This window comes from Maniola hyperantus, chromosome 4, assembly GCF_902806685.2.
Source record: "Maniola hyperantus chromosome 4, iAphHyp1.2, whole genome shotgun sequence".
NCBI lineage: Eukaryota > Metazoa > Arthropoda > Insecta > Lepidoptera > Nymphalidae > Maniola > Maniola hyperantus.
In genome coordinates, this window is record NC_048539.1 from 11,250,620 (window position 1) to 11,268,724 (window position 18,105).

General features: G+C 36.5%; 1 protein-coding gene across 1 annotated transcript in view; it reads left to right on the forward strand.

Moving 5' to 3' along the window:
• The window catches only part of LOC117996903 (beta-1,4-glucuronyltransferase 1), an 80,777-nt gene that overhangs the window by 56,991 nt on the left and 5,681 nt on the right, over positions 1-18,105 (forward strand). Inside the window, exons 3-5 of the mRNA XM_034985046.2 lie at positions 14,432-14,591; positions 14,924-15,232; positions 17,028-17,160. Of these exons, the coding sequence (XP_034840937.1) occupies positions 14,432-14,591; positions 14,924-15,232; positions 17,028-17,160 (602 nt within the window). The remainder of the gene's footprint in view (positions 1-14,431; positions 14,592-14,923; positions 15,233-17,027; positions 17,161-18,105) is intronic.

The following is an 18,105-nucleotide window of genomic DNA, read 5'->3' on the forward strand; positions in this document are numbered from 1 at the left end:
TGTAGATTGCATACCGACAGAAATAGTATTACAACTATTAGTATATATAAGTAGGCATGTCAGATTAAGAAATACTTAATATTAAAACAATATTATGTAAGATTTCGTTGTAGATAGTAGATCTTAAGAGTTCACCAAATAAACACGTCTGCACTATCATCCTTTCACTAAAATATCACAGTAATAATACTTCAGTAAGTAGTATGATCAATGTATGTGGTTTGTAATTTGTATTGTACACGCAGAAATAAATCGATTTTACTGCCAATATGCATGCTTGGGTTACTCGTTCATTCATTGCTAAAGTACCTTTACGCTAGTCAACTTTCTGATAAGCAATGCACAAGTCTCAGAAAACTATACTTACTTACTGAGAATGGTAATTTCTCAGAAAGAACGAACCAAGTGCGAGTAAAATGATACTGCAAATGTATGCAATAATGCAACACCAAAGTGTGTTATTATGCTTTCTTACAATCACGATTGAATTGCATGCCCAAATGGTCTCACCGTGCTGTTCAGATAAAATTCACACTGGTTATCTTCAGTGGGAATCCGAGTGTGTAAAGAAACGGTGTTTTTTTAGAACACGGTTTAGTTTATTACATTATGCCAACTAAAATAAGCTAGTTTGTTTGTTATTGAAACAGCAATCCGATAGTGATTTGCACGAAATTGTTGAAATATTTGTATAGGCTACGGCTACCAACGTGGATAAGTATTATAATGATTACTAGGTAGGTAGTTAGTCATAGAGATCGTTATAATGTTCCAGTAGATGGTGATACTGATGAGTATGATGCTTCACAAGTTGCAAGGACTATAAATAGTATATATTGTCGAATATCTATAATATACTAGCTGCCCTGGCGAACTTTGTCCCGCCTAACAGTCGATTCAAATTTTTCTCTCCGTAAGAACCATCCGCGTACTTCAAGAAATATTATAAAAAGAGAATTAGCGAAATCGGTTCTGCTGTTCTCGAGATTTGCGATGACCAACACATTTAGTGATTCATTTTTATATTATAGAAGAAGATATGGCGGATATAGTACATATGTAGGGTTTTTTTAAATCCCGGAGGAACTCTTTGATTTTCCCGAATAAAAGTAGCATATGTGTTAATTCAGAATATAAGCTGTCGCCTATCTCTGTTCTTTTCAGCTAAATCAATGTTGTTTCAGTCATTGTGGCGGAATTAGGATTAGGATTTTGTCGCTATGTATTAGCAAACTATCCGGAACGTTTTTTGGTGTGGTTTGTGCAAAAAAGCAGCGCATTTTTTCCATTCGGCGTAACTTACCTATAACGAAACGCGACGCCCGTATTGTACAAGACGATCAATAAATTTGAGATTGTTGGCGCAAATTAAACAAAATGACCGATATACATTTTTAGTCTTCTAACGTAGAGCGTATGGGTAATACGTAAGTAAATGAATAAGTGTACAAAGCATCTATGCTACTAATGGAATAGATACCGATATAAAAACATCAAATACACCATTCAAAGTGATACATGCACAATTAAAGTAGTACAAGCGTGAAAAATGAAATTGGAGCAAAGCTTACAAAAAAAGCAGACAAATCGAACCGAAATAACCGCGATACGAAATCTAAGGAGCGGTTCGCGTGATCAACTGAACTGACTTTGAGTAATGAGACGCCTCGAGATGGCACGAAATTGAAGCTCTGAAGTGTGTTTTATTTTAATGAACCGAATTTAGGCCAACCGTTGCATGCACCATAACTAGTGATTACTAATGACAATGTTACCTAAAAATGTACTTGATTGAATTTAGAATCACAGAATTCTAAATAGAGTACCTAATAGAAGTGGTCAGCATCTGTAATCTGCTCCCTTTAAGCGGGTAGGTAACCTTATTTCTAGTATCCAAAGAACCGTAAATTAAACTGTAACGCTAAGCAAATACCTTAGTTTTTACAATAACGTGCACTGATGTTTCATTACACATCTACACGGCGACGTACTCGCGCGCCTTTGCCACTTCTAAACATATTCTGAATTCTTTGTATATGTTACCGGCAACCTGTATACACTCTGGTATTGTATAGAATACCTAAGCATTCCATAGAATACCTAAAACATTCAGGCAATATATAAAATATTTTTCATTTCATACTTTTATAAACTGATGAAAATTATAATGATAACCATGATGATCGTGGTTATGGTGATCATAGTCATCATCAGGATCACCATCATCATTCTCAGTCTAGCTGCATTTTATTTTTTATTTATTCTCTATATCTACGGTAAGTACACTGTTACATTTTATATACATTTCTTTGGAGTATTTTGGGATTGTATAGAGTGCCTATTTATTGTATTTACATTGCCTAGCATATATATGAAACGGTCAACGATAGATTGCATATTTTATACTTTGCCAAAACAAGCCCGGTACCTATTTCATGGAATTACTAGATATTCTATAGAATCACTGAATTATATACATTTCTGGTAACATATACAATACAGGAAGTTATTACACAGGAAATCCAATAAGATTTGTGAGTGCATCAATCAGGCGAAATTATGGTTTAGGACTAGGCATTGTTATTTAGATGGCAGCATAAATAATACCAGCTATAATATAGTTTAAAGTGCGTAATAGTACAATAAACATGCAGTTACGAGTTACGACTTATAGTTGATTAACTTGTCTTTACGAGACAATTAAAATGTTTAGGATAGTAAAAGATATACTTATTGCAAATTAACTTCTTGCTGTAAAACTTAATAACTTCCTTGGTGTACCTATGTGTATTTGACTATAATTTTTACGCATAGTGAATGCTTTAATTAAATATAAAACCTATAAAAATATCATAAAATATACTTAGGTACCTAGTACCTACTAAGTTGCCTATACTTACGGTAAAATTTGAAATACCACAGTTATTATTATAATTGCGTAATAGTACCTAGTGTTGTTTGAATAGTCGATTTTCCATTTTTTTTTGTTCTCCTTTTAATTTCAATTACATACACTATATCTGTAAAGGTTTTGAGTTTCTTTTTACATGACCTTGTACCTCTGACCCTACTTGTTCTACTACGTAAAAATACCTTCATAATCATAATCATTTATTTTGCTCGAATATGGTACGTATGTATTATTTACATGGGGCCTTCGCCTATTTATAACAGAATTTTTATACAAAACGATGTACCCAATCCCATAGTGCAATTAAAACTTATAGGCGGTGGAGAAGTTCACAAGACTCGTCCTATTGGCATATTTTGACCTTTTGGGTAATAGGTCAGTGATATAATTTTCCGTCACTGTTTTTTTTTCATACAACACCAAACAGCCAGACACCAAAAATACAATCAGTACCTCAGTACCCTTATTATAAATGCGAAAGTGTGTTTGTTTGTTGTTTTGTCCTTCAATCACGTCGCAACGTTTTATCCCGGAAAATCAACGAGATCCCACGGGATTTTTAAAAAACCTAATTCCACGCGTATGTAATCGCGGGCATCAGCTAGTATAGTATAACTGCCACAATACCTACATAGTACATGAAGGTACAAGGCCAAGAGACAAGACCAATAAATATTCAGCGGTAGTACGGCTCAAAAACAGGTGTATTGAGGAGGGCGAAAGGCCTTGCGGTCAACCCAGATGAGTCGCAGCCAAGTGCAGGCTCCCATTACGGAATCAACATCTCACTACGTCTGTACAGTTATTCGCATAGCGACTGCGGTCGCTCATGTAGGTCGGCTACTTGGACGTGAAATTAAATTTATAGTTTGTAAGAATTCCACGCTTAATTGCGACTTTTGTGATATCGCATGCTTTGTTATTAGGGCACTTAAAGAGTATTCGGCATTCGGTTGTTTCTGCACTTAATTCATCTTGAATTGCGGACGTAATTACGCTTTCATGTTTTCCATTATAATTTTATTGATTTCTTCAATTACCTCTCGAGGTGGAAGCGGGTTTAATGCTGTCATCTTGTAGTAGATAATTATCGTGTGTTTTTTAGGGGTACCTACCTCAAAAGGAAAAACAGAACCCTTATAGGATCACTTTGTTGTTTGTCTGTCTGTCTGTCAGGTACTTCCCGTTGACCTAGAATCATGTAATGTGGTAGGTAGGTAGGTCTCATAGCACACGTAAGGGGAAAAATCCGAAATCCTTGAATTTGTGGTTACAAGAAAAGAATTGATTGAAAGATGAAAAAATAATTAGTATTTTCAACTTTCAAAGTAAGATAACTATACTAATTGGGGTATCATAATGTACATTCTAAAAAAGATTTTTATTTATTTTTATGCATTATTATGTAGTATTTGATTGATCGCACAAAATGTCGAAAAAATACGACTGCGGTACGAAACCCTTGGTGCGCGAGTTTGACTCGCACTTGGCTGGTTTTTATTTTTGGTTTAATGCTGTTTGGGTACCGCAAAATGGTCTCCACCTAACTACAGTCACAGGCCTCTCTTGTATCAAATTAAGCAACTCTTACATAAAATAACAAAAGAAAAAATACTAGTTGCAAGCTAACGTTTTTATAATCATTAGATAGACGCCTAATGTTATCTTCTCCCGTCTATTGAACATTAGAATACAATGATCTTTGTGTGTAAAGCACTAGTTACGTCATTTAATAGGTCCCTATTTCCAGGAGTCCGAAAATCTGTTGTCCGAAAATCCTTGTCCACTGAAGCGGAGCGGGAGTTTTATGGCAGTTCTATTGGTTGATATAATTTGCACAGCTCTGCTCCGCTCCTCTCTTCACACCGGTGGACGGCCAGCCTTAAAGCATGGACCTGAAATATGTATGCATACCTCATACACAGGTACATAATCCATGAGGATTTTCTTCCGCGAAAGAAAAATAAAATGCTATTTCTGCGTTTTGTTTTAACTCTGTACGGTGACGATCCTAGGTAAACGTGATCAATCTCTTATGAAAGAAAATAACACGGTATTACCTATAACATAGATCTTGTTTACCTACAGTTGTAGAGGGTGCGACCCCATCCATCACGCCTCAGTAATCCGTTTTCACTATCGATTTATGGACCCCATCTGTTACTATGAAGATTTTTAATCACAATACCTTCAAGTCACTCCGCCTTGTGAATACAAAAGAAAAGTGTTGAACAGATAAATCAGCTAGCTACCTACTGGAAAAAGCAGAAATTGCTATCCATACTTCCATACTATCCATAATTATAAATGCAAAAGTGTGTAACTGTCTGTCTGTCTGTCCGTCTGCTAGCTTTTCACGGCTCATCCTTTCAACCGATTTTGACGAAATTTGGTACAGAGATACTTTTTATCCCGGAAAACCAAAAAGTTCCCCTAAAAATCTAAATCCACGCGGACGAAGTTGCGGGCATCATCTAGTTCTAACATAAAATTAATAAATGGCGTAAAACAGTTCAGGTTGGTGCATTTCAGATACCTGTCCACTAAATCAGAGAGGATTTGAGATGTGTTCAGCAGACCAATCACATTATTAAGAGATGGCGTAATAATTTTTCATGTCATCTACCAATACTTTGATTGGTCTGCGGAATACATCTCTGCTCCGCTTTGCTTCAGTAGGGAGAACCCCTTAATCGTTAGAATGAATCATTGTATCAGGTTCATTACTATACAGTATTTAGTAGAAATTGTTTCTGAAGTTCTGGCGGCTAAAATTAGTAGACAAAAAAATCTGGCCGAATTCCCTCCTTTTCGGAAGTCGGTTAAAAAGGTTTAGACTTAACAGATTAGATCAGCGTTTAAGAAGATTAGATCGTACTCGACCCAGGTTTACATGTAATAGATTAGATCAAGGATTACGTAGATAAGATCATATTTGACCATAAATTTCGTAACTAAACACAACAAAGCAATAAAAACAAAATAAAAACACTTAAGCATAACATCGATTTAATGATTACATAAATAATGCACTGATTAAGATCAATTCGCTGCCGTTAACTAAATAGCAGATCTCCCGTTACATGTGTATGTAATTTCAGGTCCTATCTTATCACAAGCTTACAACCACAAAGCAATAAATCAGTCAGTGCAAACATGGCTGTATCACGTTTAAATCTAATCGTAAACTAACTGTAAGCGCAGACGAAAATGGATTATACCTACTGGACGAGTACCTACTATCTTCCCTCTATATATAATAATGAATCGCTGAATGTGTTACTGATCGCAAATCTCGAGAACAGCTGAACCGATTTCGCTAATTCTTTTTTATAATATTCCTTGAAGTACGAGGATGGTGCTTACGGAGAGAAAAATTAAATAAAAATTAATCGACTGTTAGGCGGAACGAAGTTCGCCAGGGCAGCTAGTTAGGTATACAAATGTATAGTATGTGAGCCCGTGTCTCAACTGGTACGAGTTTGGAACCCTAGAAATATCCGCCCGGAACGTAAGACGCGCCGGGAACGTCGTTCGCCGCTTTGTTTGAACTTGCCACAGACGTTTATCCAGGAACTTGCCCTAGAGTGGATGACGAGTGTTGGCAGTTATTACTTTACATACCTTAATACTACTAACTAGTAACTATCATTTAAAATGAAATCAAGTACTTATGTTTGATTTTATCCTTAATCGAGATAAGAGATTTAATGGATCACGTACACGGAAATGATTACTCAAAAATATAGACGTGCCTACCTACAATTAGTAAGTAGTATATTTTATTGGTTATGAAAAGGACGAAAACCAAAATAATAAAAATTACAAACATTGACATTCACAAAATATAAATGTCGCATCGTCGTCGGGTGAATGGAACGACTTTTCGTGATTATTAGCTAGCTTACAAGCCAAAACAAACCAAGTTTTTATTTTTATCGCTTAATTTTTTACCACTGTCGCCTGTCTCTTAATTTTGTTTAGTCTTATTTGTGAGGTAAAATTATTATAACTTCTTCTTGTGAGGTCTATACCCTTCTCCAAGCCGGTATCCGATGTCTTACAAGTTGCAACTCCACCGATCTTTCTTGCCTCATCCAGAATAGTAGATACCGAGTTCCAAGTTTGCTTTGGCCGGACCTTGCTTTCTTGCCTGCCTGAATACTGATCGACGCAGTGTTTGCCCGTTTTATTTACTAACCACCCGGTCTAGCTTTGCATTTTTGTATTATTTTATTCTTTAATAATACTTATTTTTAGTTTGTGATATAATTTTAGAGTTCTAAATCCAACTGTCTAAACATCGATCGCCGATTCTTAAAGCTCTCAAGTTATGCTATTTTGCCAACTATTTCGGCAGTCAGCATCTTAGTATATAGCCAATTTAAACTAAATCTTCATAAATTATGAATGCATCTATCGAAATTGATGAAATTCCGTAGTTTCTGAAATAAGTGCACACAGACGAACTTCTAAAAGGGATTTTCTTTTATAATGTGTTTGTACCTATCTACTTACTGATATAGTTATGTTTATTTTGCCTGTTTATCTCTGGTGTATTTATCACTACCAAATTAAACACAATCTTAAAGAAACTTTAAGGTTGCTCTTGGGTTTACAGTAAAAACAGAGTCATAATTAAGCGATTAGGTAAGGCGCTGCGCCCGCGCCGGGCAGAGTTATGTAGTGGGGCCTAGATTGCCATATTAGGCGGCACGTGATAGCTTTGACAATGTGCTATGCAAAGGCCTTTTAGGCGGTATTAAATTTATAAGTGCACATCGCTGTGAATTTGAATAATTTTGAAAATAAGGTAACGATAGAGTCGATAGAGCCTTCCGAGACATACTTATGCAAATTTTATTTATTAATTGAAGGATAGTTGAAAGTTTGAGTTGAAGTAAATTTTCACTCTGTTACAACTTATACAAGCTATTTATTTACCTATTGGAGATCCATATTTGAGATCTGCACGGGACCGCTATTTAAAAAATACGCGTTGAACTTAAACCTTCGATCCTAAAATCTCTACTGCTTATAGATTTGGAATGCCCTTCCAGCTTCCATTTTTGCAGCTTAAAATTAGGTAAATACCCTTAAATCAAGATCATGAGTGTGATCGCAAATCGCAGTCAAGTAAGTCTTTTTTTTTAAGTTTGTTAAAAATTTATGTGTCATAAAGCTATTTTCAAAACAATCTCAAATATCTTTACAAACCTGCCCCCCAATTGTGTAAGAATAACCATTTCATGGCTATCGCAATCGTCAAGAAATTCTGCCATTTGATTGGTTGATTCGCTGTTTACATTTTTTCACAGCCAATCAAAGGGCAGAATTCTTGACGATTGCGATAGCCATGAAATGGTTATTCTTACACAATTGGGGGGACGGCCTTGTTGACTTTTCACGGTCCCACAGGCGAAGTGTTAACCACGGGCCGTGTGAACTCATTATGGAACTGGTTACATTTAAGACCTGGACATACACAAAGCGCAACGGCAGTGGTAAGGCCTAAATTCCTCATATGCTCATATCAGTCGCATGTACGAAGATCGAAGAAGAAATAACACCTATTCTTCTTCCTTTAAAACCTCTTTCACTGCCAAGAGTCCCTGGTAAAGGTCTCTTTAAAGAGATAAGTGTTTCACTGTGGACGTCATACTCTAAACGCGTGGATGATTTGTAAGACAAGGAACTTTATAAATCAAAAGTAAGTCACAATGTCGAGCGGGACGGTAACAGTGCGGCTCCTATGCGTGTTCCGCAATGTGATTGCTTTCCTACAGTTCCTTGTAAGTTCTACGGTCTACGAGATTGATAGAACACGTAGCGGTAGCCGTTACGCATTGTGTTTTTCCAAGCCTTTATAGTGCTTTTTAAACAATTGGGTGCGTTTTTCTGTCACCGATACATACTTAGGTCAACTTTTTGCCCGTAGGATCAATTTTCCCATAATTGCTATTTATATGGTTAGTACGAGCATACTTACCTACTGCGTTGTTACTTTTTAGCGATCACTAGCCATAATACACACACCATATTAAAGAATACGAGTAGTTCAACTATTTATATTATAATTTTATTTATTGAAATGAAGACTTCTTTAGTGCCGTTGTGACTTGAAACTGGATAAAATGAAAAAGAGACACTAAAACTAAAAAGAGAAAAACAAAAACATCTATAGATTTAGCCTGCGAGAGAATCTAGTTACCTATTTTGTGTCACTTGTTGAAATTGTAATATTTATATAATATGTACAAAATAAATAATTTTAATGGTAACCAACATTATAATATTAATATAATTATGGTAGTTAGCATTAATATAGGTAATCAATTATTCATCAATAATTCATCTAGGGGTTGTCAAAACTATGCAATTTTTTTCACTAGGTTGCACTCTGCTTATCATGTTTTCATTTGCAATTAAGCTTGTTTTTAATCTTTGTTTTTAATTAGCTCCCAGACTAATTTCATTTTGCCAATTAAGTCGTGAGTATGGTAGGGTTGGCAACTTTTATAATGAACGCCCTTGGCGCAAAACCGGCGGAACTCCAAAACTTACAATATACCTAATTGGATAAAAACAAAACATTTGTCTATTCCAGTAACTAGCTGTAGTAGTTAGGTAGTACCTTAGTACTTAACGTAGCTACCGATTCCAACAGCTTTACATACCCGTGAAATACAGTTACCTATTATGTTGATTTCAATATATATAAATGATATTAGATAAAGTATTAAAATAGTAGTAATAACTTGCTTTTAGATTTTAGAACCTTCTTTAATCGCTTCAAAATAAGACTTAAATACATTGTATCTTCAAATTAATTTAATTATATAGTTTACTTATAAAAAAATATTTTTTACCCCGTACCTTACCTACTGTCTAACTTTTTACTCTACACGTGAGCAGCTAGTCGTCTACGTTTTAAATTTTAATAAGCCCAGGATAAATAGGTTATATTGCTACTGGCAACCCTAATGAGTTAATGACTGTATACCTATACTATACCTACGTATAAGTATAGTGGCTAAGAAATAAACAAGGTGCGGATTATTGATCTAACAGCCAGACCCCCATACAAAGTACCTTGAGCATTATACGTAGGTTAAGTCAACGTCTGCTTTCACCCCATAGTAATTTATTTACTACTGCCGTGGTATGATCTAGCTATGAATAGTCAAACGATACGAAGTAACAAAGCTTACTTGTACCTACTCGTATATCTATAACTAGAGATGTAAATCATTCATCGTTAAAAACTAATCCATATTCTATAATACAACTTAATATTATAAATAATAACTATGTATGTGAATTATTTGATTTTCCGGGACCAAAAGTAGCCTATATCCTTCCCCGAGATGTAAGCTATCTCTGTACGAAATTTCGTCACAATCGAATGAACCGAGAATAGCTAGCAGACAGACATACACACTATTATAGATACGATTATACTATTATAGCATTTACAATATTAGTATGGATATGGATGTATGCTTAAGTGAAAATAGTTGTGATGTCATAAGTCATAACTTTTACTAACATCATATGTTTACCTACTTTGCATATATTTTGTTCTTACTTTTACGTAAAATACTATCCAGCCATTTTGCGCATTAAAAAGTAACACCTCATGAATATTTAAATACTCTAAAAACTATGCAAAAATTATCATAAATTATACTTAGCAAGCAGCAGTGTTATGCAATAAATAGGTGTAGGTATCTATTACTTATAGCTCTATAAGACAACACAGACTATGAACACAGGTTTATGAACTAATAAAATCTTATAAACTTTTATAACAGGTGGCACGTCGCAATAAAAAGTTATCATTCGTTGGTTTGTCCTTCAATCACGTCGCAAGGAATTAACAAATGGACGTGATTTTTTGTATGGGTGTAGTTAAAGATCTGGAGAATGACATAGGCTACTTTTTATCCCGGAAACTCAAAGAGTTCCTACGGAATTTTAATAAAACCTAATTTCACACGGATGAAGTCGAGGGCTAGTAAATTTTATTTTTATTTCTTACTACTGTAAAAACCTAACCGAGCCCCAGTTCGTTACAAATAATAATTTTCATTGAAGGTAGTTGATGCTTAATTAAAAATTGCATTCATAGTTTAGTTTTAAAAGCTCGAATAGACAAGAAGGGGACTGGGGAAGTGTTGTTTATTAATACTGTGAAAAGGTTCTATAAGTACCTCATTAGTGAGGTTTCAATGTAACAAGTTGGTTTGAAGTGTGAAGATTTTATTTTTAAATATTCATTATATTATATATCTATCAAAACTATATAAAACACAGGGCATCTCTTTAAAATGTAGAAAATTGAGCAACTCTAATGCAACTGCATTAGGACCAATACAAACAGTGGAGTCGAGCCTTTCGTCGATGCGCCCGATGCAGCCGACTTTCTGCTGATGTCGCACGCATTTTGAGTAGGTACGAGTATCTGTTGAAAAATGTACTGCGTGTTCCTTTTGCGGCTCTTGTTGGTCGTCTCGTTGTATGCAATGAGCTTAAGGATTTAAGGAAAAACATTTAGGTCGAAGTTTATAGTAAGTTATAAACTATGCGTAGATATAACATATAGGTATAGAATCTTGTAAACAGGAAAATTAAGTGCTTTACTTATGCGGAACAAAGAAACAATTAGGTACACCTAAACATACTGTGGTCTTAACCATAATATGAGGACTGTAAATCTTGCTAATAACTTGTTAATGTTAAAATATTTGAGAGAAAAAATATAATAGGATTTGTTTGATATTAAATCGGTGGTAGCCTAGTGGTTTAGATGTCCACCTCCTATTTCGAAAGGTCGGGGGTTGAATCCCGGACACAGACCTCTTTATTTTATTATGTCAGTTTTAAGCAATTAATTAATATGACTTGCTTTATCGGTGAAGGAAAACATCGTGAGGAAACCTGCATGTCTGGGAGAGTATGGCCAACACCCTTCTCACTCAAGGAGCCCCGTGCTCTGTAGTGAGCCGGCAATGGGTTAATCATGATGATGGTGATATTTTTAATTCAGGAAATGCTCTGAACGTGACAAATAACTATTTTTACCTATTTTAGTTTTCTCTAGGAATAAATTGAAGCGTGTAAGTATATTTGCTATATTTATTATTGGTATGACGAAATAAATCGGGCAGACGGACTGGAAAAAAACCATATAAGAATATTGTAAAACAAGGAAATTTCCGGAAAATTGGCCAGAAACAGTTGGTTGCAAAATGTGTGCCAATCCAAATAGTGGAAAACAAATATTGACTTTATGACCATCCTCTTTCATAATCGTAAATTAAAGTACGAAAGAGTTTTTAAAAATATAACATCGGAAATAAATAAATTAATGTTTATTAGCTACGTATTGCTTTCGAAGAAAAAGTAGCTCAATAGTAGGTGGGTACCTACAAAAATAAATTGTCTCGGCTAAAGTGAAACTTTGACAGCTTTTCGTGCCTTTTGTGAAGTTCGTGACCTGAAAACCTGACGACAATGTTACACCAGTGTTTCCCAAAGGTCGCGGCACGACAAAAAATTCCAATCACTTATTACAAAACTTTGACGCGATTGAAGCCTTTGCTTCAATAAGCTAAGCTAAGCTTTTTTTTCTAAATTTACCCTGCCTGGAATCAAACCCCGAACCACAGCGGTCACCACTAGGCCAGAACTGTCGTCGGACACTCATCTACTATAATTAAATTGGTTGAATATACCTGTTGATAGTAATATAGTATTAACAAGGACATCAGTAAGTAAGGACACTGTAGTATTAATGCGATACATCAAGAGGCCTGGAATCAGGCTCAGATTATAGAAAACTGCAAAGGTAATGGGCCCGTCGCCTCCTAAGGGCCTTAGCGTTCCGTAAGGCCCGTTTCGAGGCAAAATTTTAAACTGGTGTTATCTGCTACTCGTCACGCTGAAAAGTGAAATGAATGTTTTATAATGTTAGAACTTACTACATTGAACACGTTGCTTCAAATCTTTTACCATACTCAACCATAGGTACTCGGGAACTGCGAAAAAAAAATTCAAGTAGAATTGATTTCAATGTGCTTTGCGAATTGCGAAGATTTTAGCTTTATTTTAACAAACAAATAATTTCACAAAATAAGCAAGTAGAGTACCTACTCTATACTTTACTTACCCCAAGGTTTGCATTACCTATGGGCATCGGGGCATCCACATGGATTAATCCCACCCTGATGGGCATACAAAATGGACATGGGCTCCTAAACTCTGTCATCCACTAAGCACTGTCTCGGTCATTGAGACCGATGAAGCGACATATGTGTATGACTATGAGTGATAGAGACAGCGCTCTAGAAAGATGATACGTCATTCTAGAGGCCGATGTACATCACTTTCGGCCGTGTACTGTACCTTGCCGTCACGCCGCGCTACCTGTTTTGCTGTTTCAGAGTTTACTCGTTAAATTATTTATAGCAAGGTTGGCGATGCTTGACTAACTAATGAGATAGATTTGTAGTTGGCGCGGTGTCGGAGCGGCGCGGCGTCAAGCAGCCGTGAATGCGCTCAGACACGCGACCGTCCGTCCGGAACTGACAGCGCTATTGATTAAAATAAAATTGATTATTTTACAGTCACGTCATTCGCTACCCTCTCTAGCTAGTTAGTGGATAAAAGGTTATTTCCTATTTCATCTTTCTGTAGACTCTACTCTCCAAAGCCCAAACGGAGCACACTGCAGGAATTTTCCTAATTATAGTGGCGGCGTAACTGTTATATTTAATGGTGAAGGAAAACAACGTGAGCAAACCTGCATGCCTGAGAGTTCTCCATATTTTTTTCAAAAGTGTGTGGAGTCTGCCAATCCGCACTTGGCCAGCGTGGTGGACTATGGCCAAACCCTTCTTATACTTAGTGGAGGCCCGTGCTCTGTAGTGAGCTGGCTATGGGAATGAGACTTAGGTTTACACGAAGGAAATTGACCATTGAAAAATATTAATCAAATTACTATTTTTTCCGGGTTATGCCAAAATATACCAAGTCACATAGCATTCATTTGCCTAAAATAATGTTTAAATGCGATTTGTGATTACTCATGGTTCGACTGACTATAGAATGTGTATTACATCAGTACCCTTATTATAAATGCGAAAGTGTGTTTGTTTGTTGGTTGGTTGGTTTGTGCTTCAATCACGTCGCAACGGTGCAACGGATTGCCGTGATTTTGTTGCATGGGTATAGATAGAGACCTGGAGAGTGACATGCTACTTTTTATCCCGGAAAATCAAAGAGTTCCCACGGGATTTTTAAAAAACCTAATTCCACGTGGACGAAGTCGTGGGCATCAGCTAATAATTATTGTTATAAATGCCAGTTTATGGTTTTAATTTAGGTTGTTTTACACAACAGTCGATTCAAACCATAAATAACTTCATCTGCTTATAGTCTCCCGAGTCCCGAATAATCGCGGATGCAGGGGGAAAATATTTTTTTTTAATTTATTTTATCGAAATATTTCCTTCACAGATGGATGGCTCCAGTGAGTCTGGCTATTCACTCGCCTGGAGCTGACATGGGTCCGACGGTGAACAGCATCAGATACTTGCGCGACTGCCTCGGAAACGATCTCATCAAGCAGTTCGTCACTTTCCACGTGTTCTTCTCACACAAACACGTACCAAGCAGTGTGAGTTGCTTTAATATATTTTAATTATTGTCTAATTCTCGGTTAGTGCCTTAGTGGTTAGGTATACTACCATCTGTGTACATAGAGTAGAAAATGGGTTAATTGGAATGGAGGGCCCATAATAATTAACCTTAAATCCTTAAGTTACATCATTTTTTGAAATTCCACCCCTAAGTGGGTTAAATGGGGGTTTGAAATTTATGTGGGCATCATCTAGTAGGTAACCATATAACATCTAAAGTATTACCTATATCTTATCAGACAAGTGATAAGACTTTTTAGTGTATTTTTATCCTTACCTTGTGATTGTAATCGTACAATCTTCTTTTCAGATACCAAATCCGGATACATTCCTCCAAACGCCATACAACTGCACCGTGAAGCCTCCTTACGACGTCAACGCTAACTCAACGTACATGAAAGCGAAGAGTCTCCTATACCCAGTGAATGTCGCTCGCAATATCGCTAGAGAAGCAGCGGTCACTCATTACATACTGCCATCCGATATAGAGCTATATCCTAGTCCTAATTTAGTACCCAGGTTCCTAAACATGATTGCCAGAAACGCTAAACCACTGAGCACCTCTTCTAGGCCCAGAGTCTTCCCAATAAGCATATTTGAAGTCGGTGCCAAAGTACAAGTAAGTAAATTGAATAAGTAATTAAAATAGTCTTAAAAGAAAAATCGGCCAGCATGTTAGTTGCAAAAGTTTTCCTAAAACAAAAACAAGTTTACATCTTCTTCTAAAACTAAAAACCAGCATTCTCCCTCAGTTATCATTTATTCGTAAGTAGCTGAATATTGCCTAGGTAGATACTATTTAGACCTTAAATATGTTCTAACTTCCTATATACCTAATATGTCTTACATATTATTCAAAACAAATTGACAGTGAAAACCCTGAAACCCACTAAGTTTTAAAGTTATAGGTAAACGCAAATACACATACAAAACAGACTGAGACTTTGATCTTTATACTAGGTACCTATTTTAGAGGAAAGAAGCTAAAAAGACAGAATTTTTTTATTACCTATAGTACGGGCTATATATCTTATTGGTCGTCTTTGGTCTGTAGCAAAATTTTTATTTTTCTTCGAACCTAGAGACTACCTACCACCAGTCCCGTTAGCTGTCTTGCCTGCCACTTTTTATATCTTCTCTTCTCTATATGAATCGCTGAATGTGTTGCTGATCCCAAATCTCGAGAACAGCTGAACCGATTTCGCTAATTCTTTTTTTATAATATTCCTTGAAGTACGAGATGGTTCTTACGGAGAGACAAGTTTAAAAAATTGCCTGAAAAAGAATAGACTGTTAGGCGGTACGAAGTTCGCCGGGGCAGCTAGTTATCAATATAAATAGTCCTAAAATTCTGTGCAATTTTCAGTTGCATAAACGTTGTGCTTATAATAACGTTACGTGGTTCTACAACTTTGCAATATTAATTCGTAAAAAAACGACTCATTTACTTAACTAGGTCAGGCAAATAATATAACTACTACGCATCTATTATATTTCAAATAGCCGTAATGACATCGCCGTTTAAAGTAAATTCACACATAATAATAATATTATCTAATATTATGATTGACCTTCACCAAAAAATGATATCATTCATCATTGAAAATATTAAGCCCTAAATTGGTCTCATGTCCAAAGGAGTATTTAGAGCCACACCGTCTATCCACTGATCTCTAGTTTTTTCTCGGCTTTTATGTTGTTTTGGTTCTGTCAAGCAATCTTTTCGCAGCTTTATGCTCTCCATGTATTGCAGATGTTCTACCTATCCCATTCTTATACAAGGAAAGGAACCACAAGCTTTATTCGCTATATCAAAACCCATCAAAGCAATTTATAATATCAAAAATTCTGGTCTGGTCTGGTGGAAGGCTTCGGCCGTAGCTAGTCACCACCCTACCGGCAGAGCCGTGCCGCCAAGCGATTTAGCGTTACGATGTCGTGTAGAAACCAAAGGGGTGTTGGTTTAATAAAAACTACCATACCCCTTCCAGGTTAGCCCGTTTCCATCTTAGACTGCATCCTCACTTACCTACTACCAGGTGAGATTGCAATCAAGGGCTAACTTGTATCTGAATAAAAAAAATCTGTATGGTACAGACTAGTAGGTTGTCGGAGTGAAACTTACGTTGAATGTGGTCTAGTTCTAGAAAATGTGTATGGTATTGTCTGTTGGTGGTGTGTATTGCTTGCTGTTTCTGCTTCTTTAGTACCACTAACCACCCCCCTTCCACTAGGAAGGGTAGGCAGTGCATGCAGATTTGTCGGCGGATTACAGTGAATTAAGCTTGTGGTTCCTTGTATACCATGACTTCCGCAAACGGCTGCTTCTATCCAACATATCCCATTCTTGATTTTCATATTATATGGCTTTCTTCAAAAGATGAAATTGATAATAATATTGATTTGGTTTCCAGGTGCCATCAACGAAGACGGAACTGCAAGCGATGCTGAAAAACAAAACTGCTATACCGTTCCACAAGTTCGTGTGCCCCAACTGCCACAATATTCCTCAGGGACAGCAGTGGATAAACTCGTCGGAAACTAACCGTGAGTATACTTTCGTGAACAATACCAAACCCAGTTTGTTTTAATTTATAGACTAGCGGTTGGCTGCAATCATATTTGCTGGCAGTGATGATGCTAAAGACGGAGCGCGCTTGCCTAGAAAATGCGTATTCACTTTTGGCTTTAAAAACCTTACCTTTATAAAAAAAATGGAGAAGAAGAGGAAATATGATGCCGGAAGGGCATTAATTCCATTTCATATCCTAGCGGTTCGAATTAGAAACGAGGAGGCAAATCGCTTTGTACGTGACCAATGACCATGGAATTTCAATTACGTACAGGTGCAGACGTTGAGTATGCCTTGCGGTACGATAATACAAAGATGAAGGAGAAACCAGTCAAAAACCTCTTGGGCATACTCTTCAAAATAAATAAATTATCCTGTTGAAGAGGTATCGATAGTCAGGCTACTTTGCGCCGATCGATGTTCTAAAGCTTAGAATTTCAATTTACCAAATTAAATGAAAGCTAAGGCCAGAAATATGAAACTCATTCAGACTGCGGACGTGTTCTAAAACACAAGCCAAGAAGAGCTCGCGTACGAGGAAAATGCCCGTAGAGTACAAGATCTTTCTTTGAGGAGCTCGAACACACTTGCACTCAATTTCACAGTTAACTGCATTTTTATGTCCTTAATACCGTTCAAGCCAACGTTAAATACTTATACCACATACGTTTTATTCCTTTCACAAAATCACAATCGACATTCATTGCATACCAATATTAAAATACAGTTTGGTGTAATCAAAACGAGGTCGAGAACCAAAATTCGCGTGTCTAATTACGATGCATTGGCAATTAATCCAGCAGTGATTGATCGTGAGATATTTATGCCTCAAAAAGCACAGCGTGGGTCGTATGGGACATACTAATGCGTATTATGGTTCATCGACCCCGCCACACTCGCAGTATGGCTGGAATTTTACG